The sequence below is a fragment of the Pezoporus flaviventris genome, unplaced genomic scaffold (assembly GCF_033815535.1).
Source record: "Pezoporus flaviventris isolate CSIRO_AGI_PZ_B2104156 unplaced genomic scaffold, CSIRO_AGI_Pfla_v1 ptg000213l, whole genome shotgun sequence".
Lineage (NCBI taxonomy): Eukaryota > Metazoa > Chordata > Aves > Psittaciformes > Psittacidae > Pezoporus > Pezoporus flaviventris.
Window position 1 is genome coordinate 6537161 of NW_026892761.1, and position 27890 is coordinate 6565050.

Genomic DNA, 27890 nt, shown 5'->3' on the forward strand with positions numbered 1-27890 from the left:
CCATGAAGAGTGAGCTGACATGGAGGGATGCTCAGTCAAGATTGGGATAGCATGATGATCATCCTCTTGCCTAAAGGATTCTTTCCTTTCCCAGGCTTTCACTGACCTGTCTCTGTTTCCAGTTCCCTCACCCTACTGGTTTCCTTGTAGGTGCTGTGGACAGACACCTCCAGCCCTGAGGTCATAGAGAGCTTTTAGTTTTCTCTTAGCTTTTAGAGATACGGAGCCAAATTCATTAGTGGGTTAAATGGGGCACAGCTCCATTGACCTCAGTGGGCTTTTACTTACAGCAGCAAAGAATTTGGCATTTTGTGCAAATTTGGCTCCCTGGTTTCCACCAGGCTCTAGTTTGGGAGGGTCTTTGTACTGAGCCCAGCCAGATTATTAGTTTTTGAGGGTAGTGTCACTACAGTCTTGAAAAGACCCCTTTAAAACTGTCAAAGGTTAATCGTTGTTCCGTCCTACAGAATACCAATAGTATTATTTCTAGTTAAAAAGAAAAATGAAGCTTTCTCTTCTAAGCCTCTAGACTGAAAACTTCTTGTGCGATGAAGCCAGAATCAAGCAAAGCAAAATTCTGAGTAGTATTTACAGGTATGAACACTTGTGGCACCCTACCATTGGTGTCAAAGGACACTTATTTGTGGCTTAGGTAACACCAGCAACAAAGGGGATCACGGCCTGAATGCAGACTTTCATTTTTTCCTAAGGTTTCCTTTGTCCGGCCAAGACAAAGTGTCAGTGCAAGAGCCTGAATCTCATCAGCATGGGGTGCGAAACACATGCTGGAAAATAACCATGTCTTCTTAGAAGGTTGGTATTTGGGTTGTTTCTGTTGTGCTGTGGGAGGGCTACCTGCAGGGGCGAATTTAAGACTGGTCTGACTAGAAGCTTTCTGTGGTTTTGTTGACTAAGCTCAAACATGCTTACTGATATGGAAAATGCCTTTTGAAGGGATTTATGTGACCGTTGATGGTAGATATGGTGGGCTACTGCGTTAACTGCCTTTAGAGAAAGAAAAAGCCCGGCCGGCTTTAATACCTCCATGTGTGAATGGGTCTTGCTGATACATAATCAAATGCAAAACTTTGCTGGTTGTTCTGTTCATTCAGGTGGCATCTGTGCCTTCTGAAGCACGTTTTCCCAAATTAATTCGGGTTTGGGTTTATTGGCTGGTGTGGTGTGCATGTAAGAAAATCACAGAAACAAACAAAAGGAGATAGGACCAAAACTCCATCTTTGGAAAAAAACCCATGGTCAATGACCAGATTGTTAAGTGGATTCAAAAGGAAATGTTTGTGCAGAGCTGGTCTGAAGCTCTTTGTCATGCTGAACTTCAACAGGCCATGAGATAGCTTCAGGAGGAGCATTTATCTCATGGGCTTTTTATTCAATGTATGTGATGGTACAGCTATAAAGGAGCAAGAAAGATCGTTCAGTAAGCAGATACATGGACAGACTTTACCACAACCAAATCCAAATCCAGTCCCTTTCTGAACGTTTACATCCAGGTTTTTCATTCCCCCATAATTTTGTTTTCTTGTTTCCTGATGTTGTCTGGGACTGAAAATAGAAATTCCAAAGCCCAGTGCAAAATGAAAGTCTTGACCTGTCTGTTTTAACTCAGGAAAACTCCCCCGAAGGTGGGAGCTTTGCCTGAGCATCATCAGGTCACTGCCTTACAATAAGAGCCTGAATTTTGATGCTTATCCCAACTGCATCACAATTATTGAGACAGTCAGATTCAAACCCCGTCTCTTCTTTATGCTCTCCGCTTAATCGACATAAATCTGGAAAAACACTGAAGTCCAGGCTGTGGCTAGCACTGAAGCCAGGGGCATTCATTCACTGGCATTTATGCTGCCATAGCTGAGGGCAGAGTCTGGCCCCCTCTGTTTCTCAGAAGGAACATCCTAGTTTCCATAGCCAGTCCCTGGTTATTTCGAAGTGCCACAAACAGGAAAACACGAGAACACGACAACATCAGACAGCTCAGTGACCTTTCGCAGACGCACTTCCAGGAGGAATGTTGCAGGTGTTTTTCAGGACAAAAGAAATAGCGACAACAGAAAGGTTAGGGGATCAGCTATGTAAATGGACACCAAGAAAGCATCTAATATATTATTCTGTAATACAAAAAGAAGAAATCTGACTTGATTGCCCTATTATAAATTTGCTAAAAATACAGATATATATTTATATTTTTATATATATATAATTTTTTTTTTTTTTTAATCTGAACAGAAAAATAGACTACTCTGGAATGCATGAAAGTCACATGACTTTTCCATACATCAGATACTTATAAAGCCAACACAATGGCAAACAGGAGGTACAGAAGTAACTAGAACATCTGTACTTAATTCAAGAACTATTTAAAGCCATATTCTCCCCAAGTGAGTGATCCTAAAGCAACCTAAGGTAACACTTGTTCGGTCTCATTACCGTAAGCAGAAGTGACTGACCAAACATGAAGAAGTTGGAGTTAATTTGGAGTCACCGGGGAAGCCCACCTCCCCATCTCGCTCCTGACTGAGCTGCACAGGAGGGCATCGGTGCCACACGGTCTCCATTGCTTGGCTACTTTATTCAGTAATTCTACTATTCACTTTAAAATGAGGCGTTAAAAACTGTTGGAGATCATCTTATGTGGAGCTTACTGACAGAGAGAGAGAACTTGGCTTTAGAAACCTTGTCTTTGTGATGAGATTTAAATACCCTTGTTATTTACTATAAACTGTACCAGTCATAATTCTGTCAAGACATAAATATACAATAGGTACAAATATTAACAATACATTACAATTTTACAGAAGAGAATATGTTTTCCTTAGAAATGTGTATCTTATTAGCTGCAAGGGAAGAAAAGGCTACAGTTTATCACAGCCATAGTTGCCAAAGAAACCGACCGCCTCGGATGTGTTTCTGCGTGACTTGCACAGACAGATATTCCCCGGCATTTGACACACGGCATGTTCAGGAAGGGAATGTGCGTTCCGCGGGTTTTCTTTTCCTCCTTTATTTTTTTTTTTCCTTCTTCTACCTTTATTGACTTCCAAACCTCTTAGAAAAACATGGATTTCACAGGAGACTCTTTTGTTTTGTTTTTGTTGTTCTGTAAGTGTGCTTAGGTGAAGGTTCTAAGAAAAGGCACTGAGAAATCTACTGCAATGTGACTGCTGTTTTCCCATGTTCAAGGCTAAAACTCAAAGGATCTTTGCCTCCTGTTTAAGAAAACTGCACCCATTCCTTCTGCATATGTATATTTATATATATATTTATATATATGTATTAAAAACTATGTTGATGGCGTAAGGTACAAGCAAGCGCAGACATCACACATACATAGTCCTTTCAGATATGATGTCTTCTGCAGCAGCTGGTGAAACTCTGTCAGCTTGCTTGATACATGATGCACAGTAAATTCGCAGACCTGAATGCCAAATATCAGTGATTAAACTGCACGCTTTAGCTCAATGCAAGAGATATTGCATATTTTCCCCAACTGTTATGAGCTTTGGGAAATGTGTCAAACAAACTATAAAATGAAATCGTCTTTCTAGTGTCTATAGGATTTGGTGAGCGTTATGTTTTCAAAGCACTGCCTTTCCTTTTGTAATGAGTACAGATTTAGTCTATCATAGCTTTATGTCAGAGTAGATTTCCCAGTGCTTACATTATATATATGTGTATTATGCACACACACACATATATAGATACATACTTCATATTCAGACTTTATTTCATTAAAATAAATTAAACATACTTCCTTTTTAACTGGGCACAAAATGAGAGCTACATCTTCATACACAGATAAGAAAGAAATGCTCTTCAAGCATATTATATGCTTAATTTTAAATTATTTGCTTTCTATAAGAAATCTATAGGACTTTGGCTATTCAGACTTAAAAGGTAGATTTTTAATGATACTTTTGAATCTGGCTTTCAAAAGTGACTCAATAAAATGCTACTTTAAAGGTAGGACTAAATAGATGATATAAGGTGTGTGTCATGAGTGATCACACAAGGCAGACAGAGGGCCTTTGGTTACAAGGAGAGTTGCACCAGTTGATTATCAGTTATAAAATGATAGAATTGTTGATCTATACATTTTTGTCAGTGCCATCTATAACCAAATACACTAATTTGGATGAGAGTGTGGTAGATACTACACTATATGGCTATATTTAAATACGTTCACTTCTGTGAAATGTAAAATATGACTTTTTTTTCCCATGTGAAAGCATCAGCTCTAAAAATATTTAACTTGGAATTCACTATTACTTACTTTATCAAAAAATTTTTCCCTGATTTTTCCTCTTTTTACATTTGTGCTGATGGCAGACATGAATGATCACTGAAACATAGAGATTATGTTAAGACTGTTCTCTTTAAGATTTCTCATTGCTGCTCTATGGCCTCGGAAAGCCACAGAATAAATCAGTATTTAAAGCTTATCTGCTGGAAAGTCACTTGACTTTTTTCGTGATGACTCGATCTTAACTAATATCTCAGCAATACACAGGTTCCTCTAAGTACACTTGTATATACTATGGCCAAATCCTAAAGTCCTTCACCAGGCAAAGAGCCCACTCAGAGGAACGGTGGTGTTGGCTGAGGGAAGGCAGAGTAAAAGTTAATGAACCTCAGGAATTGGCCCTGTGTAAATACTCTGGAGAGTATCACTTGCACACATAGGTGCCTTGGACTCACTTTGAGTGCCTCCCGTGTCACTCTTGGCATGGCACGAGGTCTCTTTCTCTGCTAGCAGGCTAATTCCTGAGGTGGTGGCTCAGGTCTTACTGTGCCTTCCCCAGGGTCTCGCCTTGCTGCGACACAAGGGTGACATCTGAGCGGGTACCTCGGGCTGTGTCCCACCACCCGGGGATGGGGTCGGCTGAGCAGAGCAGAGTTAACGCCAACGTGTGTACAGTTTTGTGCCAAGGAGAGACCTAACAAAGCTATCACTGTAACCCATAATAGTTCCTAAAACATATATGTGCTTATTGCTTTTGTCCGTACATGCTGCATTCACTATTACGGATTACAGACAGAAGTACTCTACAGCTAGGACGGACAGACGTTTACATTCAGGACTAACCAACGGCTTTTGTTTTTACAATAGGTAGGAACAAAATGCTGCGGGCTCGAGCGGCTTGGGGTCTTCCTCCCGCCTGTGCGCCTCTGCTCCCACGTCCCGTGTCTCAGCATGTCCCTGGACCTGCTGCGTGCAGATCGTTACATGCCCCGGCAGGTACTCAGAGATAGGTCAGGAAACGCTCATTGACAGAGTTATTTACAATTGAGTTTTTACAGTAGAAACAGAGAACAACATAAAGGATTACCATCACAGTTATCACAGGACAGGTTGTGACTTGCTACAGGCGTGTAACAAATCACGGTCACAACAGGAGGCACAAATTAAAGTAGTGCTTGGTTAAAGTGCTTGATTGTTACACTCTGCTATCCTACTCCAGCATCGCAACAACAACAACAGAAAGTCAACGTAAAGTGCTTTTCCCCCCCTCCCGAGATTAAAAACCAAAGACAAATTATTTCCTACACAATTTGACATAACTTTATTGAAACAATAAGATTTTAAAAACCTAGGCTGGTGGCTGCTAGTTCTGTTCATTTAAAATGGTCAGATCCCTTTTTTTTTTCTTTTTCTTTTTTTTTTTTTCTTTTCTTGTTTCATTTAAAAATGACTGGATGTTATTAAAACATCAGGCCTGAGTCTCCTGTCTCTCGCAGCTGCTTCGTGCTACAGCTTCACAGGAGCCTCTCCTGCCCGACATCCTCACGAGAGAGAGCACAGCCAGGCCCGGGGCGGGTCGCTAACGAATCCCTCTATTTGCATATTTATGTTACACTTGCATATCTTTCACTGCGCCGCTCGGGCGCAAAAAGCTTCAAACCGACTGGTTCCTCTCCTACGCCAAGGGCGAGACTTTGGCTGACCTGGAGTCAGCGTGCCGGTGGGAAGGGGAGGCCTGGGAGCCACCCCGGTACCCCCGGCACGTCCCCGTGGGGCAGGGCAGCGAGCATCTCCCCACCACGGAAGGGCAAGGCGAGAGCGGAGCTCTCCTTCCAGCCCCATGCTCCCCGGCACCGGGAAGGGAGTCTGGCTGCGATGCCTCCGGAGAGTCCTGCTTCTGCATGGCTCCTTTACACCTTCCCAGCGTGGGCTGTGGGTCCCCCCGCGGGCCACGCGCTGGCCCTGGGGCAGGTATCGATCTCTAGCAGAGGGTAAGTGCAAGTTTCACTATGTTCTAGGGGATGTTTGGAATTAGGTACAAGTGGTGCAACTCACCCTGCTGATACTTCAAAAGAAAACGTCAGGTCCTACAGGATATCATATTGTTTAAACACACACAGAGCATTTTAATAATTGGTTTCTCTAGACTGTTATTTGTTTTAAGTGGTTTTCACTTAGATTTTCCAATACTGCAAGTGTTCCCTGTTACCCTTAGACATAATATCCATCAGAGAAAGATGTAGATGGGGAACAGCTGCCCTGAAGCAGTGAGCATTGTGTTTTTGATAGCTTTATACCAACCCCAGCAATTTATTCCAGAGTTCAAATCTGGCTGCCTTGGCATCCTTTATGGAACTAATGCAAATCAGATATTAATATTTCCAAAAGGAGCTCTAGTGTTCAAGGGGAATGGATGGATATTTGGTCACATTGGCTTCACTGGACAACATGAAAGGAGATCAATGTGTGATCATGATTTGCAATCCTTACTTTTGACTGATGTGGGCAACGTCTTTAGAGTTGTTTCAGAGAAGGACATTTTCACAAACCCACACTGGACCTCCCCCAGACTTTTAGAAACAGGTAGCTTGTTTCAGCCAAGTTCATGCCATGCAGAAGCTCTTTTTTTTTTGTGTTGACTTTAAAGACATTCCTTTAAACTTTCAGTTAGTTCTTTTGGAGCCCATCTCAGATGCTTTGATCATGTGTGTTAGCATGTCCTCCACTGCCTGGTAACACATGGACTTCTGGGGAAATGTGATTTTCTAGTCTGACAGTCTCCTGATTGCCCTGGGTTCTTCCAGTGATACCTTCCATAGAGTAAATGCAGTTTTGCCCTATCAGCTTAGGGGAGGTGGGTAAAGCAGCAGCTTCTAGATGGTTCTTGTCTGTTCTATAAACATTGTCTTTTTGCTTTAGATAGCCACTGTTTGTAACATTGTACTTGGGACTCACATTTCTGGGTGGACTTGAATCATAAAGCAGCTGACCTTCATCATCAGTGTCAGCATCTATGTATTTGTGTATACCAGCATCATGGAAGTTGAAAGCTATGGCTGACTGCATCTCTGGTGACTTTGGGGGTGTTCTCGCACTCGCGGTTGTGTAGATGGAGGGTTCTGGGCTCATGAGAGACCTGTCAGAGAGCAAGGAAGTATCTGTGCCAGCAGCAGCAGCTCCCCGGCTCTTAAGGGGGTCTGAATATATTCTCAGTACATTTGATGCTGGTACTAATGTGCTGGTGTCCTCTTCCATAAAGTTGACTTTCAGAGATCTTAGTTTTAAAGGGTTACTGGCCTTTACCGAGCTTTTGGGACTCTCTATGAAGAAAGCAGAACGGTGGCTGCCTTCGGAGCTCGGGTTCATGTCCACATATCTGGCACCGCTCCCCTCTGGCCTGCTCTGCTCCTGAATCATGTTAATGCCACCTTTGCAGGGAATGGTAGCGAGCGGGCTGTGGGAAAACCGTCCGGAGTCAGGGAACTCTGCTGCACAGCTTATGAAGCTGTCGATGCTGGACATGCTCCTCATGTCAATGATCCCATCAGTGCGAGTCGTCAGCAAGGGCACCATAGGGCCAGGAAGGGTTTCCATTTCTAGCTCTTCCTTTTGCTTTCCAGGTTGACTCGAGTCCTTTGTATTAAGGTTTGGCTGGGACTGCGTCTTTGCCATTTTGTTATACATGTCCTCTAGCTGTTGGACATTCAGATGCTGGGGACTTGAAGATGACCTGGCTTTTTCTGGAGACCCTTGTTCCTTAGTTTCAAAAGATTTACTAGAGCTAGTTTCAGAGAGTGTTCTCTTGGTCCATTTCCATTTGCTGGGAGATAAATGATTGTCCTGAACTTTATCCTTTTTGGCTATGCTTTCTCCATTCTTTTCGACCACGATGTCCATGAGTTCTATACTACGGGCAAATGCATCCTTCATGTTCATGGAAACAATACTGCCGTTCCTTTTTGCTCTTTCAAGAGCTTCCCTGCGCTTAATGGCTTTCTCCTGCCTCTTCTGCTCTTTGTAGAACTCAGAGAAGTTATTGACAATAATTGGGATGGGAAGAGCGATCACCAGCACTCCAGCGATACAACACAGTCCTCCTACTATTTTACCTAAAAGTGTTTTGGGGTAGATGTCTCCATAGCCTACTGTTGTCATGGTGATTGTTGCCCACCAGAAAGAAGCTGGGATGCTCTTGAATTTTGTATCATCCTCATCCTTTTCTGCAAAGAACACTAAACTGGAAAAGATCATAATGCCCATGGCCAAAAACAGGATGAGTAATCCAAGCTCATTGTAACTCCTCCTCAGCGTAAACCCCAAGGACTGTAAACCTGTTGAGTGCCGAGCAAGCTTTAGAATCCGGAGTATCCTCATAATCCGAAATATTTGGACTACTCGTCGTACATTTTGGAACTGAAGTACACTTTTATTGGATTCTGTGAGGAAGATAGTGACATAGTACGGTAAGATAGCTAGCAAATCAATTGCATTCAGCGGGCCTTTGAAAAACTTCCATTTCTTAGGCGACGATAGGAACCGCAAGAGGTATTCCATTGTAAACCATGCAATGCACACTGCTTCCACGTGGGCAAGTTGGGGATTATCTGTGGTCTGCCCAAATTCATCCATGCCTTGTAGTTCAGGAAGTGTGTTAAGGGACAAGGCAATTGTAGATAGTACAATAAACATGATGGAAATGATTGCCAAAATCTGGAAAGGAAAGAGAAAACAGTGAGTTCATCTCAGAATGTATTATGCTGTCTGTCATTGCCATTAACAGATGGCTCTATTTCCACTTACACGTTTCAAGACTAGTTTTGCTCATAGTACGCAGAAGTCAGATCACTAATGTATCCTGAGGTGATTTTATTTTGGAAAGTGCTTTAGTTGTGTCAAATACATAAAGGAGATAAAACATCTATTTCAACTCATGTGCCTTCATCTCTGTGCAGTCAAGGAAAGCATACCAAGCAGCCAAGCATGCCAGGAGGGCTTGAAGCAGTTCACAGCAGGAGCTTTTGATTAGCTACTAATTAGGTGCCCAACAAAGCCCATCTGGACAACAGGCTCTGAAATCTAAGCAAGAAGGAATGCAATAGTGAATTCAAGATTTGATCAGAGCAATGTCTTCCATTTAATGCACTGGTATGCCTGTAATTTTGGGTGCCTATGGCTTATTACAGAGTTGTGTGTGCAGTTCTACCACATATAAGTGGACACTCTTTTTAAAGACTCATTTCTAACTTGAAATTTGATGGTTGTGAAATACGTGAAAACTTTACCAACCTTTCTAAATCATTTTGAGCTACTCTGCATGCGACTGACTGGCTCTCCTAGCTCCTCATTGCAATCTGAGCAAACTCATCCAGGCAAACCAAACTGCACAACGCTTGAGACAGTCAAGGCAGGGCAGGTTCAACCACTGGAGAGTTCATGCATTATCAGAAACTAGCTCTTGGGCTAAAGAGTGCAATGAGAAGAGAAGGGTCTGCTGTGAGCAGCCTCTCTAAACCCACATAAATCTGATCAGATCCTGGGCCACCAACTCTACACAGAGCTGTGAAACATGAAGTGCTAGACAAGTGTATATACATCTGTCCTTCCATACCTGCAGACATTAATACTGTACGTTCCAGTTTTCTCTGATTACATCTTCTTTTAAAGTCATTTTGGGGAGGCTTTAGAGCTGACAGACAATTTGAGGGTTGTCTTTTTCTACTAGTGAATTCTTTCTCTGGTTTGTTGATTGGGTGGGATTATATCTAGTTTCTTAGGTTACTGCCAAAATACAGCAAGGATTTCAAAATACACGTATATGTGACTAATGTTTTATGTATATATTTCAGTGTAAGCAGGTCCCTTATGCTCGCTTTTCTCCTCCTTGATAGAAAAGCAGCATGAAATCAATTGCAACGTATGTGCCTGATGACTAGATACACAATATTAAGCAATGAATTAAAAAACATATGACAAGAGTTCTGCATTGTGAATTGCAAATCTGTCGCACTCTTTCCTTGCCAATATAACTAGATTCTAAGTTTCCTCAAAGTGACCTTACTCAGCCAGCCTCACAATACCAGAATATCCACAGTTACCACTTGGGCACTGGAGAAACAAATTCTTGCAGGGTTTCTTTTCAGCCGAGCCCAGTACAGCAGGCATTCTAACAGCCAGGAAATATCTGAATATAAACACTACAATGGATCAAGCCTTGCTGCAGTAGGAGAAACATCCAATACAGTTCAGAAACACTGTGGTCTTCTCAAGAAGAGCCTTGCCTTTCCTCCAAAGCTGAAAAGCAGAAATGGTCTGAAAAGGCTGGAAGCTTTACTTGAATTTAACTCATATGCCAAGCTTAAAGCTATGGCTTTAGAAGAAAAGCCCATGTATCTTAAAAAAATCCAAAGGGTTTCAATTTTGAAATTTTGATTTTAACAAGTGCTTTAAAATCCACTTGCTGTTAGGAAAATATCTTCTTCAAAGTCAATGTAATAGTATCATTTACCTTTTAACTCACTAAAACACACTATATAACTTTGATACATACGTGACTCTGCAGACGCAGTAATTTAATCTGAAGATTGAGATTTGACTAGAAACAAAAATTATCTCCATTAAACACTCTGGTTTCATTGTCTAAAGTGGATTAAATGGAAGAACTGAATGGTGTAAATGGCCTGCTATGCAGCGCTCTAGTACCGGGAATTCTAGAATAGCCTCACTTTCAGTTACTAAATTGTTGCCAGGAAAGATGCTAGGAAGATTCCTTTTCCTTTATAAACAGATTGCATAAAAGAATGTTTGTTGTTAGCTGTGGTGTGCACCCTCACAGTGCTAGGGAGCCTTTCCCCTCCTTGTCACTCCCTTCTTCTCCTATGAATTCACTGCTGAAATACAAACATCCCCACAACAACTTGTGCCATGGGGCTTTTGCCTTTTTTGAGAGACTTCTCAGGTGAAAGAACCAAAGCAGCTATGGGAAAGACTTGGGGTTCGCAAAAACGTAAGAAGAACCAAGGGATGAAGAGAAGCAGAGTAGGATGCAGGGAAAAGCGCTTGAACTGATGGTTTCAGACTTGAGAGAATAAAATCTAAGTCAAGTGCGTTATGGTGAAATGGGGACAAATTTAGATAACTACTTCTGCATTGATGTTTGTTTCAACAGACCATCCCCCAGAGATCAGGTAATGCCCCTCAGAAGCTGGGAACCTTGGTTTCCTTTCCTAGAAGGCTCTTTCAGTGTTTTTGCTGTCATTTCTTTGTTTACCACCCAACATTTCTGAAGGTGTTTGGGATGTTTTCAATGGTAATTTCAAATTTTTTGCTTGGCTTTATCTCTGCCCACTATATGCAGAAAGGCTTATCTGTAGACTTAGATGTACCTCTTGTGTTTTATCTTCTTCACTTTCAGTGTAAATATTAAACACTCCATCTTTATTCAGTAGATGGCATCCAGCCGCAGTAATTGGTGTCAAACCTTCTGTTTCCTTTGATACAGCTTCCTGCTTTGAAGATCAAGGCAATGCCGGATGAACATAAATTTGAAAACTAGGAGATCTGAGGGTAAAATCTGGTTTTGGTTTAGCAGATTTAGCCACGGAGCTGAGCAATAAACAGAAAGAGACATTCATCATTTCTCCTGCAAGTTGCAGCAAGGTGTCACTTCTGCTTCTAAGATACAGATTTTCCCCCTTATTGGTCTACTGCAATCATACATCTTCAGGAATCTTGTCAGGCTAAGAAAAACTTCTAAGCGTGACTTGACCGTCCTCAGGTATTGAAAGCAATTTTAAGTTGGAAAATACAAAAACCTGGGAGATGCCGTATCTCCAGCAGGGTTTATAGGATCCTTTTTCTCTAAAGGAGATGCTACCTTGTCCTGGTAGCATCCACCATCCAGCAAAAAGCACCCAAGGAGCCGTTGTCCACAGAAAACTAGATCTAGTTGCTGCTGTCAGGCATTAGCACTGCATTCAGTGGCACAGTGCTCTATCCCAGTGCATTTACTGTCTGGGACTTCAGATTATAGAAATCACTACCTGTCTGTTTAATAAGGTTTCTTATCTTGGCCATACTGAAACTCTAGCTTGGCAGCTTTTGCATTTGCCACTGTCAGTAATGAGACAGAAAGATGAAGGAAAGACATTTATACCACCAAGAATGCCTCTAGAGATGCTCTGTGTGGCAGGCAGCCTTTTCATTTGATTCCTGGCCTTTCCTCCTTGCCTTCCTCTTCCAGGTTTACTTCTGTTTAACAAGAAAAGCCAATGGGACAAATGTGGACTTGAGCAGGAGCAATCTCTCTACAGTGAATGAGGCTCCAACTGTTAAGGTAAGCAGACTCTGGAAAAAAGTGCCTGTTGTCCCTGCTCCAGAGCATTGACCCAAAACCTGGCTGCAGCAGCAGCTGCTAACTACTGCTTGAAATGGAAACAAGGGTGGGGAGAGGATGCCCCATGTCTGCAGTAGGTCCTACAAAACACATAGCTGAAACAATGGGAAAGCTTGCAGTCTAAAATTTGGAGGCACAACAGGCTGAAATGACTAGCCTGAGGAGCGGCTACATCAGCAATTGAGGCAGGTGAGGGAATCCATGTACTTCTGGTGCCACATCCATGAGGGCTGTTCTCCACTGTCTGTGCATGGGCTTCATTGGAACCAACGACAGGAGCTCCGAGAGAACAAGTCCTACTGCGCACATATCCACAACAAAGCATCACAGATATCCTTCAGCCGCTGATAAAGCTGATAAGTTTTAAGACTAGTTGCACAACTTTCAGACCATTTCTGCCAGCAAAATGCATGGGGCAAGCTGTGTAGTTCCCTTCCTCTTTGCTCCTGTATTTACTCTTACATTTGACCTGGAGCAACACACCATAAACTGTGAAATTCCCCATCAGGTGCTTATCTCGGTGACTTGCAGCAGGTGTTGGATGGTCTCCTAATGGCAGCACTGGCTTGAAGTGCAAATCTCAGTGTGTATAGGCAGAATTCCAGAGAAAGATTTCTCCTTTACTAAACTGACTGTTTCACAAAGATTTTTGCAGAGTTGAATCTCTGGATTGCTGCTGAGGATCTTTTGTGAAAGCTAAATAAGCCAAGGACAGGCGGGGCAAGGTTTTGAATGAATTTAAAGCAATTGCCTTGAAGTGATTAGCATGATTGTACACACATGATGGTTATTACACATGCAAATGAGACAAGCAAGCTGATTATGTGCGTAAGTGCGGCTAGTCTGTGTGCAACTGCTGCTTTCTGAGGCAGGGTGGATGTGCCATGCTTGAAGCCATTAATCCCCACCCCCTCCAAAATACCCCCCAAAATGAGGCAGGCAGCCTCTAATGTACACCTTCAGGAGATACCCACTTGCACCAGGCCTGATCCTGCTTGCTGTGTGATGCCCAAGGGATTTATCCTTTGTCTTGGATGTCTGAGCTCATCCCTGGGGGGAACAGGGCTCCCATAAAGAAGCCAGTCTGTTCAGAATTTTCCCATCAGTCTGTTGAACTTCTGATAGCATCAGCTTGTGGGCAGCAAAACGGTGTATGCCACCCCCCAGACAGCACAGAGCAGGGTAAGTTTTAGGCAGCAGGAGCTAACATTTAGGTTTGGTGATATTTATTGCTTGATTGTCTGATCTTTGCACTGCTAAAGACCTTAACTAAGGTCAAGGCATAAGACCAGAGACTTTCAAGGCCATTAAAATTAATGAGAATTGGCTGTACAAATCCCATAGATGGCTCTAAAATCCCAGTGTAAGCATCTGAGATCTCTCTGCACATGGCAACGTGCCCTATACTTTTTCTGTCTTCATACTCAGTAATGAAGCTGATATAGCAAGGAGAAGGGGTGGTGCGTGGGAGAGAGTAGGAGGGTGTTTGAATATAGATTCAATATTCTTGGAAATACGATGAGGAAATTGTTATGTAATCAAGAAGTTCAATAATGGTTTTGTCTAATGCGCTTTTTTAGCTCCATCGAGGCCTGCAGAATAAACTTGGCATCAGGAGCAGGTTTCATTCATATGCTCCATTTATCAAGGGATTTTTCCTGCAGCCTCCCTACCTCCCCAAGCAAACAATAGACTTTGAATCAGACTGTCCAGCTCCATCCTGCCATGCCTATGCCAGGCTCTGTCTCCCCAGGTTCTGAGAAATGGAGAGCACAGTGTATTTTGAGCAATATCCCACATGCTCCCCAGTGCAGAACCATATGGAGAGCTCCTTAATCTCCTCCCTGCTTCATTCTGCATTGGAATAACGTCTCCTGCTCATGACAGCTATACATGTCTATGGTATTTACTGATGGGGACTTGTTTAAGGAAACATCTCTTCACTAGAGGATGTCTATTTATTTGTTAACTGAGACTGTTAATGAATAAATAGGCACAGAACATGGTCACTTCTGATGTCATGATTCTGATCATGGGGCTTGCAGGATGTTATTGCTAGAAAATGCTGAGGCCATAACAAAAGGTAACACTTGCATCTTGGATCATGACAAGAGGTTGGGGCCAAACTTGGAGATAGGGTTGCAAGGGAAATACATAGAACCTTTAATCTGCTTTTTCATGTGAATGGATGCTAAGATATAATGTAAGACCTTGAATGTCCAAACCCCTTAAGTCTTACTGACTCCTGTGAAGTAGAAAACAATGCAAAGGGTTTTACCTGGTCTGGCACTTTACATGCTACTTCTGCATCCTTCCCCAAGGGGGTTCCTGAGATCCATTTGCACCAGATCTGTGCTCTGGAAGGTTAGGACCTCACACACACCAGGTCACTCACATCACTGTGGTGCCCTCAGTGACTGTGCCCACAGACCTTGAGAATGTAAATTCATCTGCTCTTCTGCAAGTATTACATAGTATAATTCCATTAAAACAAAGTCAAGATAAACCCATTTATATTTTTCTTCGGAAATATACAAGATCTTAATTTTGCCATTGCCTGGAAAAGCCCAGACTGAACAATGGTTAATTATTTTATTTCAGTTATAGCTGTAATAACTTCATCTGCTGAGAGAGTAAGTCTATTTGGTTTAAAAGGGGATACAATACCTCTGCTGATTATATGTCAAAGCTTCCTTTGCCTACAGGCACTCAAAGAGCTGTAGCTACAACTGCTGCTGACTAAGCTAAAGTGGGAAGAAAAGTAGCCTTCAGGCATGGCTGCCTGTAAATTCCTTAATGCTCCTAAGAACATGTTTAGCTGTTAGAGAGCTATCAAGCCCCATTAAGTGATAAATAGTGTCAGTCTTCCTTCTGAGCAAAGCCCAAATGCAAATAGGGCAATGCAGAAGAAAATGATAAATAAATGAAAATAATTGAATAGGCAAACTTCAAAACCATTCACTGCCTTTAGACATCGGTGCAGTGACAGTGCTCAAGAGAGGGTTGAAAAGGGAGCATCTGCCCTACTGCTGCTGCTAGCATGGAGAAAATCAAAGAAAACAAATGCATGGCACATTGAAGTTCAAGTCTCCCATTTTGATCCTGGCCTTGCCTTCTGCCCAGGGAAACTGCAACCCCAGCAAGCAATACTACTACAAGTAGTGCTTGTATCCAGCCCCAACAGCACCAGACAGACCCAAACTGTTTGTGCGTCCACCTTGCACGTCCATGCAAACAGGCCTTATGCCACCCTCAAGCCACGGAACATGTTCTGCTCACGCCTTACATCAGAAGGTGATATGTGCTCCCAAGGGAGGCTCCAGCCATTCAGCGCCCATTCTCGCCACCTCCCCACCAGCCTGACCCTCACAAGCACTTCTACCTTCACCCTTCGCAGCCCTCTTGCCTGATCCATTAGGTCTTCATCCTACTTGCACGTTCCCACCCTTTGTGCCATGCAATATGCTGGTCTTGGAACACAGAAGTTGGAATGGCAGTGTGGTATTGCACAGCCTGATCTTTCCCTGGAAGACAATTAAAGAGCCAGACCCTAATAGTGAATCCCCCCAATACAACACACAGGACATCCCACCCGCTCTTCAGCTCCTTGCACTACAGCAAGTCATGAGCTGTTATCCACTCAGGCTCCAGACTACCTACCCAGTCAAACCCTTCCTTCCAGCTCGGTGCTCCCTCTCGGGTACATCTCCCATTCCTGCCAGCTACCTTGCACCCAAATAGACAATGGTTTGAATTCAGAAAAATTAAAAATGAAGAATTAGTGCCTCAACCCTCAGCACTGGGAACGGCTCCTCAAGATGCTTTCCTGATTTTACCCTGCAGCAGGCAAAGACAGCGCTTGTGATCGACTCCCACTGTCCCAAGCAGTCTGCTCAGCCTCAGACACTATTTACAGGGGATGCTGAGCTTGAAGTGATGGTGTTTGCAGGAGCAGTTGTGGGAGGGTTTTTTTTTAAGTGGTTAAATTCAATCAGGAATGTGCCAAGATAGCATGAAATCAACCAAATGTAATTAAGTAAAAACTATTAGCTTGATTGCTAAACCAGTCTTCCTCTCATGAATATGCATGAGAATAATTGATATTAATTCTTTTCAAACCTGATGCACATTAGTCCTGCACCTTATAGTGTGGATTGTTTTGGAAGACTGAACCAGTTCCATTGCTGCTTTCTCACCAAAAGATATAGTGAGTTCTGCTGCAGGGAGATTTACCTAGTCACTGATACCATACAGGGCTGCCACACAGAGAGGAAATTAGAACAGAGCTCAAGTGATGTTTTGTCTGCAAAATTGGTGACCTGTTTAACATTTGTTCCAGAAATGTGTTAGGAGAAGTGGCAAATCCAGTTACCAACATCAGTCACACTAATGACATTATGAAGCCTCCAGGAACAGTAAATCCCTATAGATAGAAAGGCAGTGGCAATATCCTCTACCTATTAAATGTTTGATGCTAGCATGGTCCTGTTGCCCAAGTATCTGAGCATTTCAGGAGGCTGTTCCTAGGGGCCAGTATTGGTTATTTGGACTGCTGCATCTCGGCTCCTTCTGTAGGTCATGGGAGACTTCTCCATCAGGTTTCAGAGGGGATTTTTCCATTCATACTTGGAATAAGGCACAAAATTTAGGCTGAGGCATCTGTGGTGCCTCACAAGCTGGAGGAGGTGTACTCCTTTAGGCAAACAAATCCTCCCGTGCCGTGGGTGCAGCCTTTCCCCAGGGTGCACAGCCCCAGACTTCCATACACTGATGTAAGAGTACCTATGGTGGCATATCTTGCAGTGATGAGAAAGGCTCCCACAAGGAATTTTGGCCATTAATTGTTTATTCCTTGCAAGTGGCCTGCGAAGAAGTAGAATATTAGCACCCCTCTTTTTGCAAGAGACACATGAAGCCTGTGGGTGGTGGGAAATGTCTCTGTAGGACCCCTCCAGGCTCTCAGTGCCTTCCCTAGTTCTTAGTCCTTTATTCTGCTAAAACCTCTTGTTCTCCTGATCAGCTTCTCTGCTCTCCATCATGCCCACACTTATCTTTGTGTTTGGCAGGCAGACCTTGTATCAGGCAGAAGGGCTTTGATGCAGGGACACATCCACCCTTCCCAAGCCTGGGTTCCCAAGGCTTTTCTCTAACAACAGCAGAGCCCTCGGTAAGGGCTTTGGCACAAAGCGAATGAAGTGTTTTAATCTCAGGCACAGATGGTTCTTCCCTTTGTAAGCACTAAACACTGGATTAGATATCAACATATTTAATAAATAGCAACAACTGTATACAAACTGTGTGCAAAAGCAGCTAAAAGCTAATCCTTGGCAATTAATCATTCCCAGTAGTATGAGGCCATAGCGAGTGGTAAGTAGAGACAGCGGATAGCAAATCTGTTTGAACACAAAAAACATTTCAACAAGAGAGCTTCTTCTCGACTGAGTAAGAAACAATTGTGATGCACTGTAGTTATAAACACAGAGGATGGAACTGAAGTGTGGAGAAGTACACTTGGTTATTTGTTGGGGTTTGGGAAATGGGTTGTGTGCTTTGGTTTTGTTTTCCTTTTTTATCATAGAATAGTTAGGGTTGGAAAGGACTTTAAGACCATTTTTAAACTCTATTGAGCTTGGAAAACAGATCTAACTCTTTGAAGTGTCAGCTGGCACTCTGGGAACGCTCAATCCCATGCTTACTGACTTCTGGACATTGACACAACAGCAAGCCTTTCCAAACCACATGAAATAAACACCTACTCTGGATAGCCCTTGGCTTTCTGATAGCTTCTAAATCTCTTATGATAGCCTTTCCTATGCTATCGCATGCTCCCAGCAGACACTGCACAGGCAGGGCAGCAACCAGATACACATCATGCAGCGCAGTCCCTTCCTTCTCTCTCCCTCTCCTCAACACAGCCCTCAGAGACCACCCGCTACTGTCAGCAGCAGAGACTCATTTATGCTGCTGTGGTACCTGAGAACCACATTTACAACAAGAAACTTACTTTTCTTTCACTATGGCTTTAGCGATGCTCAGGGGGCTGCAGAAAACCAGCAATGAACAGAAAGGAGGAAAAAAATAAAGGAGAAAAAGGAAAGCTAAAGCCACTCAGGCCATTTTGATAGCAGAGCTGGGTTTGTGCTACTTCTTTCAGGTTTGGGTTTTTTTTTGTGGCTGTTTTACTGATTTTTTTTGCCCTTAACCCTAATAAAAGTTGCCTGAAAGTGTTTGTAAAATGCAGCTGTGCTGCCTTTTAGTGAATGGTTATTGAAGAGAGGGGAGCAGGCAAGGCTTCCTGTAAATGGCAGCTGAGCAGTGCTACATCGTACTGTAATCCCCTTACAGAATGGCAAAGACCAGCACTGAAGATTAAGGGAGATGACACTTTACTGGCTTTCAGTGCATTTTTCAGCTGCGTTTTTTTTTAAATTTGGGTTTTCTGTGTTAGTATAGGATGAGACCACGCTATAGACTGGCTGGCAGAAATAAATCTTGTCACGAACATACTTCTTTGAAAGGCTGAGCCTTCCTGAGCTCTTAATTTGAGCTGATTTGACTGTCTCATTATCATAGCAGCAGATTTTGGAATAGCAAAGTTGAACCTTACTTGAACTTGTTGGCTAAATTAGCACTGTTTTTCTTTCTCCTCCCCACCTCCCTCCATGAATAATAATACCCAGTATCAGCTTTTTTTTATCCTACCGAGGCCTCCTAGTAACTGTTTGCTAAACAAACACATGCTAACATGGCGCGTTGGGGGAGAAGCATGTAAAAGAGCCTGATTTTTGTTTGCCAAAGATAGAACTTGTCATTCCAGGGAAATGTGCGGTTTTGATGTCCTGGGAAACTTGGGATTTTCTGTCAGGCTCACGGTCCCGTTATCTCGCCCATCAAACAGGCTGTGAGCACAGCAGCTTTGGGGTTTGCAAAACACATACTGTGTGTGGACTGGAGCCAGGGCACTTCTCTTTTGTGTTTCTGTTCTGAAATCTCACTGCAGTTCAACAGTCCTTGTCTGGGCACACTGTTTTTCTCTCGGAGCACGGCTCGCCTTGACTCATCCTGCTGTGGCTCCCAAGTCACTGCAGGGAAGCAGCTCTAGTGTTGTTTGGATGTTTCAATTAAAGCTCTTCTTGGCCACTAGAAAACAACCTGTCCCTCTACACATGCATGGGCTGTGGCACATCTGCGTCCTGGGTGCCATGGTCCACACAGCGAAGGCACCCATCCCTTCCACCTGCAATAACTTCCTTTGGAAAGAGAGAGCAGGTCTGCAGAGGCCATGCCCTGGGAAGAGACTGTGCAATCCAGTGCAAGGTCAGACCAAAGCCACCCTGTGGGCTCCTTTAGCTGCCGGATAAAGCTCTGTCTCCAATCAGGTTGCATTATCCCTAACAAGCTCTGGCAGATGCTTCAGCGCTCTGCTCTTCCATCAAGACAAACTGGTAAGACCCACCTTCCCGAGGGCAGCGCTTAACCCTTTCCATTGGGAAATGAGACACAAAAGAAGCCTGGCACAGGGAGAAACCCACTGCTGAGTGGGAAGAACAAATCCAACTGGGAGCCATTTAAAGAAGGCAAAATACTAAGGAAAAAAAAAACCACCACACTTCAGCATGGCAGGGAAATAAGTTTATAGAAATTGTCAAGGGATCTAGGAATAACCTAGATTCAATGGCTGCAATCTGGCACAGATGTGAATGAGAGTCCCCAGCAGCTGAGGGCGTTACGTGGAATGAGCTGGCAATTCCCAAGGCAGTCCTGAACGGCCAGGCTCATCAGAGGAGCTAATATTGGCTTATTGTTTTCCTTTCTTTCCCTGAGAGGAAAGTGCATCCTAAGAGAAGCAATACCGGAGCTATGTGTCCCAATTAACCTGCTGCAGGTAGGGTCAGTCTGCTCCTTCCTGCATCCCCGTCAGAGAGCACAAAGCATGACTGTTCCCATGGCCACTCTCCCCTGGAAAGAGAGAAGGAAAAGAGGTGCTGATCTATTTAAGAGATAGCTCTGCTTTATGGTGCTGCCCTTCCTGCAGCCTGGCCGGATGGTCTTTTTGCTTTTTCTCTCTCTCATTTCTCTGGCGATTGATTGCTCACTGCCAGGGGGTATTATTGGCTTCAAAAGCTTCATTTTCTGGTTCCTGAACTGCTCATCTCCTGGCTCATTGCTGCTACTGGAGGTCAGATCCGAGTCCCATTGACATTAAGCCGTATTGGGTTTGACCTTGAGAGCTTCCTTTGCTCACCCCATCACATGAAAAACCCCTTTGATCATTTCAGACACACATTTCTTAAAAGAACATGAACAATTCCAATGGCAAGAGATGATTTGATTTTTTTTCAGTGATAGCAAGGAAAAAGCTGGAACAAAAGTGTTCCCAGCCAGGTTTGAAGAATGCTGCAGCCTGGTGGTATTCCTGCTCACTGCAGAGCTCGGGGGCTGCAGCAGGATCCCAGCATCCTGCACACCCCAAAAACTTGCTTCATTTCTGTAAACCAACAGCACTTGCACTCTGGTCCCAGCTTTTGCTGTGGGTGAATTCATGAGTTGCAGTTGTGTGATTTGTATGAAAACTGCAGCCTGTTGCTGAAGGGTTTCCACGTGGACTGGAAATTCCCAAACTAACTTTGGGCGAGTGGCCACTGAAAGCACGAGGCAAAAGAAAGGACATGGTGAATCCTGAGGTTCTGAACTGTGCTGTTCAACTTCCAGCTGCCCGGATGGGTAACCACAGAGAGGATGCAGTGGTAAAAATGCCTTACAGAAAACAAACGTTTTCTTAACACCTCATACATTGCTCCCTGCAATATTCCAGAGAATCAGCTTCTGCCCCTCTGCAGAGTTTTCCTAGCAAGCTCTTATGAGATTCAAATCTTTGATGCCAAACTTCCACTGTCTTCTGGGTAGAAACACCTTTATCAGATTATTTCAGATTTATGAGTAGTTGGTGGACTTGTTTAGGTAATGGTTACTTAGAGCATGAGATCAGCAGGGTAAGGAGCAGACACCTTCCCTGGGAAGGCAGGGAGCTGGGGTGAATAAGCTGGATGTGGAGCTGGTACTGCAGCTAAGCTTGACTGAAGATGCGTGTCTTTGGGCCTGTCAGTGCGTTAACTCATTTCCTCTAAGGCTTTGCACCTTTGCAGAAGGAGTAAATAATGCTGTGTTCTGGATGGTCTCATCCTGTGCCACTGCGAATGTGCCAGCACAAGCTCCCAGCCAGAAGCCATTAAAAGGAGGCCCCAGCAAGTCAGGCTTGTGCTGACCATATCTGTGGCCCCATGGGAAGTGTAGGTGAGGTACACAGTCTTTGAGCAGCTGGACATAAACAGGAGCATTCCCACTTTAGGAGCAGAGGTTACAGGTGCCAGCTCAGGGAACACGCTGAGCGGGACGTAAAGCAAGGAGAGAGGCTGTTCAGCCGTGGGGCACAGGCAGGGACAGGCTGTGAGGTGGTGTCCTGGGGAAGGGCTGAAGAAGTCAGAATTGTTCTTATTTATGGACTTTTTCTATGAAGTTTTGAAACTCGTCACTTACGGAACATTCAGTAAAGGCAGAAAATAACAGAGGTTCAGGGTTAAAGAGGTCAAAAGGAAAAGTCTCGACAAAAATAATTTAAAATCAAAATATAATGGAAACATGAAAATGATGAAAAAGCAGCTTTGTTTCACACTCTTCTGTAATGCAGGCAGCTTCTATGCATTTTGCAGTGCTCATGTGGTGAGTCCCCACTCACCATCTCTTTATCTACATGTACTGTGACAGGTGAGAGTCAGCTACAGGATCCTGCTTCTGACCTAAAGGCAGAAATCCCTTGTTTCAGTAGGACACTGTTTCACCAAGGGTCTTTCCTCCCATTCTATTTGCTACAGTACAGTACAGGATAGAGGGATGAAGTCTTTTTCTTACCAAAAAGGATGCAAACACTGGGTCCTGCACTTGTTACCCTGGTGGGGCAGTTGCTGCCTGCCCAGTCATGCTCTTGCCACCAGCCCCACAAAGGGAGGCTTGAAGGCTTAAACCCATTTGAATTCTGGCTCTGGGCAAGTTGGATGCCAAACCAGACAAAAATGGAGCATTCTGGATGAAACCCTGCTCCTGGAAATGTGAAAAGTTACTCAGGCTGTATTAAAGCCACATTGAAGAGATGACACTATTGGAAACCAAATGAAGAGTTGTGAATACTTTATCAGTGGGACAGGAGGGGAAGGGACGGCTCCTATTTGAAGATGTCTTGATCAAATCCAGCCCCTTCTACACCTCTAGATTTTGCTCTATAATCCAGTTAAACCACTAAGCTGACAAAGACCCCAGTTACCAAAGGGAGAGACAATGAAGATACAAAGGAAGAACATTGGCTGGCATTGAAGCCATGTATCTGGATTATTTCACTGCTCCGTGGGGGAGCACTGAGATGCCGACAGTTTGCCTTGCAGATCTCTCAAATAAAACAACCCTTGAAAATTGCTAAAATATTATCAACACGAACAGCAACACAGCAGCAGGGTCTCTTTGTCAAAGTGACAGCAAAGGCCGCGTCTCCCCTTGCTGCCAGCAGCAGCATCTGATGGCCATGCTGAGAGGGTTTTACTCCATGTACACCCGGGTGCAGGATGTGGGACCCCCCTCCCTTGCACCGTCACACTGCCATCGGTGGGAGATTGTTGGCCTGGCTCATACACTAAGAGTGTGACTATTGCAGCCTGAGCAAAACTTGCTTAAACAGAGGGTCTTCAAAGACTGCAATATGCGATGCGATGGACCTCCACCTCTTAGTTCTGCCTGCTGCAAAACCTCCTCTCTACAGCAAAACACGATACTCAAAGAAATGAGCTTGAAACTAGTGTGGGACCATGCTCAGTTCCTATGAGAGGCAGCCTGAAGTCTGAATGCCTTTTGTACGGCTCACTTGTCACTTCCAAGACTTCTCCCTCCAGCTTTGGATACTCAGAGAAACCCAGGTTGGATGTTCTATCCCCCTTCCCAAGTTGCTGTTTGCAGAAAACAATTGCAACCAATCTCCTGCTATATGAAGATGGTGGAAAACTTGGAAGGAATGCGAGATTTGGAGGGAGCTATATGGTTACTCAAAGAAAAATAACAAGGATAAATTAAAGAAATATAAAAATATATATTAAACAAAATTCTGTTAAAGAAAAACCATAACAAATCACCAACTCTGCATCTGCAGTGTCTGCTGCTTGGAAATCAGGCTCTAGCTGGTATTATTTTGGTGTATTTAAGCCAGACTCCTGCTGTCACCATCTCAATGTTCTTGGCTTAGTTGTTGCTTCTTTATTTTATTATTCTGAAGAAAATAAGTCAATCAGTGTTCTTTCTTTGGCAGAGGAGCAGTTGTGTGAGAACCAAATTGACGGACTCCGGCTCAATGCTCGAGTCCCTTCCTCCTGCTACAATCAGGTGCAATGTCACCGGGATTTCCCTCCCAAAACACAGCGGGTTTATGGGCTCTAAGGGTGTATCCCTGCATTAAGCACCTGTGCTGAGCTCCAGGCTTGTGACCAAATGGGTTGCACAGCCTGGATGTGCGGTTGGGGCCAGAAGAATCACAGAATCCCAAGGGTTGGAAGGGACCTCAAAAGATCATCTAGTCCAACCCCCCTGCAAGAGCAGGGTAACCTAGAGTACATCACACAGGAACTTGTCCAGGCGGGCCTTGAATATCTCCAACGTAGGAGACTCCACAACCCCCCTGGGCAACCTGTTCCAGTGCTCTCTCACTCTCACAGTAAAGAAATTTTCCTGATGTTCACATGGAACCTCCTATGCTCCAGTTTACACCCATCGCCCCTTGTCCTGTCACTGGACATCACTGAAAAACACCTAGCTGATCATCCTGACACTCACCCTTTACACATTTGTAAACATTGATGAGGTCACCCCTCAGTCTCCTCCAAGCTAAAGAGACCCAGCTCCCTCAGCCTCCCCTCATAAGGGAGATGTTCCACTCCCTCAGTCATCTTTGTGGCTCTGCGCTGGACTCTTCCAAGCAATTCCCTTCCTTCTTGAACTGAGGGGCCCAGAACTGGACACAATATTCCAGACGCGGCCTCATCAAGGTAGAGTACAGGGGGAGGAGAACCTCTCTTGACCTACTAACCACACCCTTTCTAATGCACCCTAGGATGCCATTGGCCTTCTTGGCCACAAGGGCACATTGCTGGCTCATGGTCATCCTCCTATCCACCAGGACCCCCAGGTCCCTTTCCCCTTCACTACTGTCCAGCAGGTCAGCCCCCAACCTGTACTGGTACATGGGGTTGTTCTTCCCCAGATGCAGGACTCTACACTTGCCCTTGTTGAATTTCATCAAGTTTCTCCCTGCCCAACTCTCCAGCCTGTCCAGGTCTCACTGAATGGCAGCACAGCCCTCTGGTGTGTCAGCCACTCCTCCCAGCTTAGTATCATCAGCAAACTTGCTGAGGGTACACTCAGTTCCCTCATCCAGGTCGTTGAAAGGGGTGCACTAAGACGGGTGTCTGTGTGTCCATCCCAGCTGCCTCTGGTCTGCCTCATCCCTGCCTTCACAAGGGCCTGGACTTTAAGTAAAAAACCCACCCCTTGTTGTCTAGCCCGATTTAAAATCCTCTATAAGGCTCACCCTGTGCATGTGCACAGTGTCAGTGAGCCTTTCCCCTGCCTCCACACAGCAGGGCACTGCTGCTCTGCGTGCACAGATGTGCTTGGTGTAAACAGACCCCAGCAGCAGATGTGACTATCCACTACAGCACAGGCTATGAACCAACCCGGCTTCAGCAAGCTGTTCTTAAGATCACCTGGAAATAGTCGGATAGGGAGCCAGGCAGATCTCCTCCCTCCAAAAGGCTTTCTTTTAAGAGTTTATTAGTTGCCTGCTGTTACAGTAAAGGCTGGTGCTGTTACAGGCTCTTGCCTCCAAGCGCTCCTTAATTGTCCCCTGAAAACCCCACACCCAACAGGCACCCAGATAATTTACCAGCCAAGTTTTGATGCCTATACTTAAAAGGGTGACCTTAGTCTGAGAAAGCATTTTTTTGGGGGGCCAATCTGTAATTTGAAATGGTTTAAACATGTTTTTAAGTAACCCTGTAAAATAACGTGCTGCCAAGCAAGAGCTTTGGGTTAAATTATACCCCCACGAAAATCACAGCGTGTAAAGGCGGCTGCTGGAAGTTGACAGAACCTTAATTACACCAGCCCCAGTGGGCGATACAGCAGCAGTACTATCAAGCCTCTGAAAACCCGTGCTTTAAGGCCACTGGTTAATCCTGTGTGTGTTGAGCACATCCTGCTCTGGAGCTGTGCTGCCAGCACAGGCCATGAGCCTTCAGCCATGTTTTCAAGGGAAACAGCTCCAGAAAAGCCAAGCTAGAGGAGGTTTCTGGGCTTTTTCTTTTACTAGTTCAGGCTGCTCCAAACAATAAACACAGCAACTGCTCTGCACAGTGTTTCTAGACACAAAGCCACTGCTCTGCTGCGTTGCTTTGCGACAGCGGCACTGTAAGATGCACGGTCTTCGTGCTGCTCTATGCTGACATCCCCAGCTTGCGACTTAAAAGTCAACATATTCCCCCTACTCAGCCCTCTCCCACATCATCTCCTATGGAGCCAGGAGTATCAAAACACTAAGCCTTGTTGCTAATGGCCTAAGCAAATGATTTAATCACAGTGATGTAAAAGGAGTGAGGAGCCTGCAGGATGGAAAAAAATGCTTCATAGACAGTAAGACTAATGAGGTAATGTGTAAACGCAGGCATTTTCTAACAGATGGGATGTGGCAGAGCTGACATGTATATTGAAAGGGACATAAAAACATAGACAAAACAATAGCCAGGGCTGGCCATAGTTTGATTTATGCAGTGGAAACATTTTTTCCTCTGAAGGCAAAGGCAAGACTCACAGAAGGCTCTGTGCTTGGCAGTGCAGTCACAGCACTGCAGCATTGCGTCTGGAGACACAAAACGCCTGGACCCCAAGCACACCCAGGCTCTGTGGCTCTGGTGTGAGGCTGTCTGGTGAGCACTCATGCAACAAGTTTCCTAGGGCTCTGCAGGATTATCCAGCATCGCTATGCCCACAAGGAAAGGGGAGCCGATTTGTTAGACGTCTCAGTGTGGGAGAGCGCGGGTGCTGTCATCGAGGCAGGAGGCTTGATGCACAGCAACCAGTCTGCATTGCTTGTGCTGGCCACTGCTTGCAAGGTAGTTCCGAAGGCAAACTCAGCTGCTCTGCAAAATGAAGCCCACCATGTGCCATCCATACAAAGCAGAAGGTGCCACTAATTCACACCTTCACTGCCACAGGGTAACATCTGTGTGCGGAGAAGCTCCCAGTTCACACCATGGTGGAGCTCGGGTAGCACGAAGATGCGGGTGCTCATCAGTGCCTATGGGCATCGTGGTAGCTCACCAGTCCCCAGAGGCTGAGATGAGCCATCTTCTTCCCAAGCCAGGCTGGGCGCTGCTTGGCGAGAGCACCGACACAGCTCCTGGGGCTGCCAAGCATATGGTGTGCTCCACGTGTGAGCACTGTAAACGCTTCTCAAAAACACCAGCTGCTCAAGGTGAGAGCGTGTTGGGGAGAGGACAGCTCAGGGACATGAGCATGTGTGCCCAGTTTCACTAGGGGATGGCTATAAGGGAACTCTGTGTTTCTGTCTGCCTGCTTTTACTGGAGAAACCTCTTGGAAATTCCTGGTGGTACATGCAGAAAAGCATGAAGCAAAAAAAACCTGAGTCATCTGTTTCAAACTGTCATAGCAGCTTCCCCTGTCAATCTGTGTGACCCACTCAATTCCCATCCATTCTATCCATTTTGGGGGAGTTGTGAAAAATAAATACAATCATTCCAGCTGATTGGTTATAACATATGCCCAAGCTGCAGTTTTATTTGGCCAAATTCTCCTGTGGCTGTACCACAACTTGGGCTTTATATAATCCAGGCAGTAACACCAGACACAATCAGAGAACTTGGTCTGACTGCATTGCTGCTGTGCCCTGAGCAGATTTACCACAGTTCAATGCTCTGAAGTAGCTTAGCCAGGGCTAAAAGAAAAATAAGAATTTAGTTATTAATGTCATTTTCCATTGAGATAGGGTGTGAAACCCATCTATCATGATAAATCTACAAGTTCCAAGCCGCATACATACAGTGTATTAAGGGATTTGGAAAGATTAAGAATAGCTCCTGAACGTCTGTGTGTGTATATTAGCAGTGATTGTTTTATCTATGAATTACCTG

The 27890-nt window shown here is 44.5% G+C and overlaps 1 protein-coding gene across 3 annotated transcripts in view; it reads right to left on the reverse strand.

Annotated features, from left to right (window-relative positions):
• Positions 1 to 1369: 1369 nt before the first annotated feature.
• Positions 1370 to 27890, reverse strand: part of KCNB1 (potassium voltage-gated channel subfamily B member 1) — a 128491-nt gene continuing 101970 nt past the window's right edge. For all 3 annotated transcript variants that reach the window (XM_061441745.1, XM_061441741.1, XM_061441744.1), the window contains exon 3: positions 1370 to 8968. In XM_061441745.1, the coding sequence (XP_061297729.1) occupies positions 6947 to 8968 (2022 nt within the window). In that variant the 3' untranslated portion in view covers positions 1370 to 6946. The remainder of the gene's footprint in view (positions 8969 to 27890) is intronic.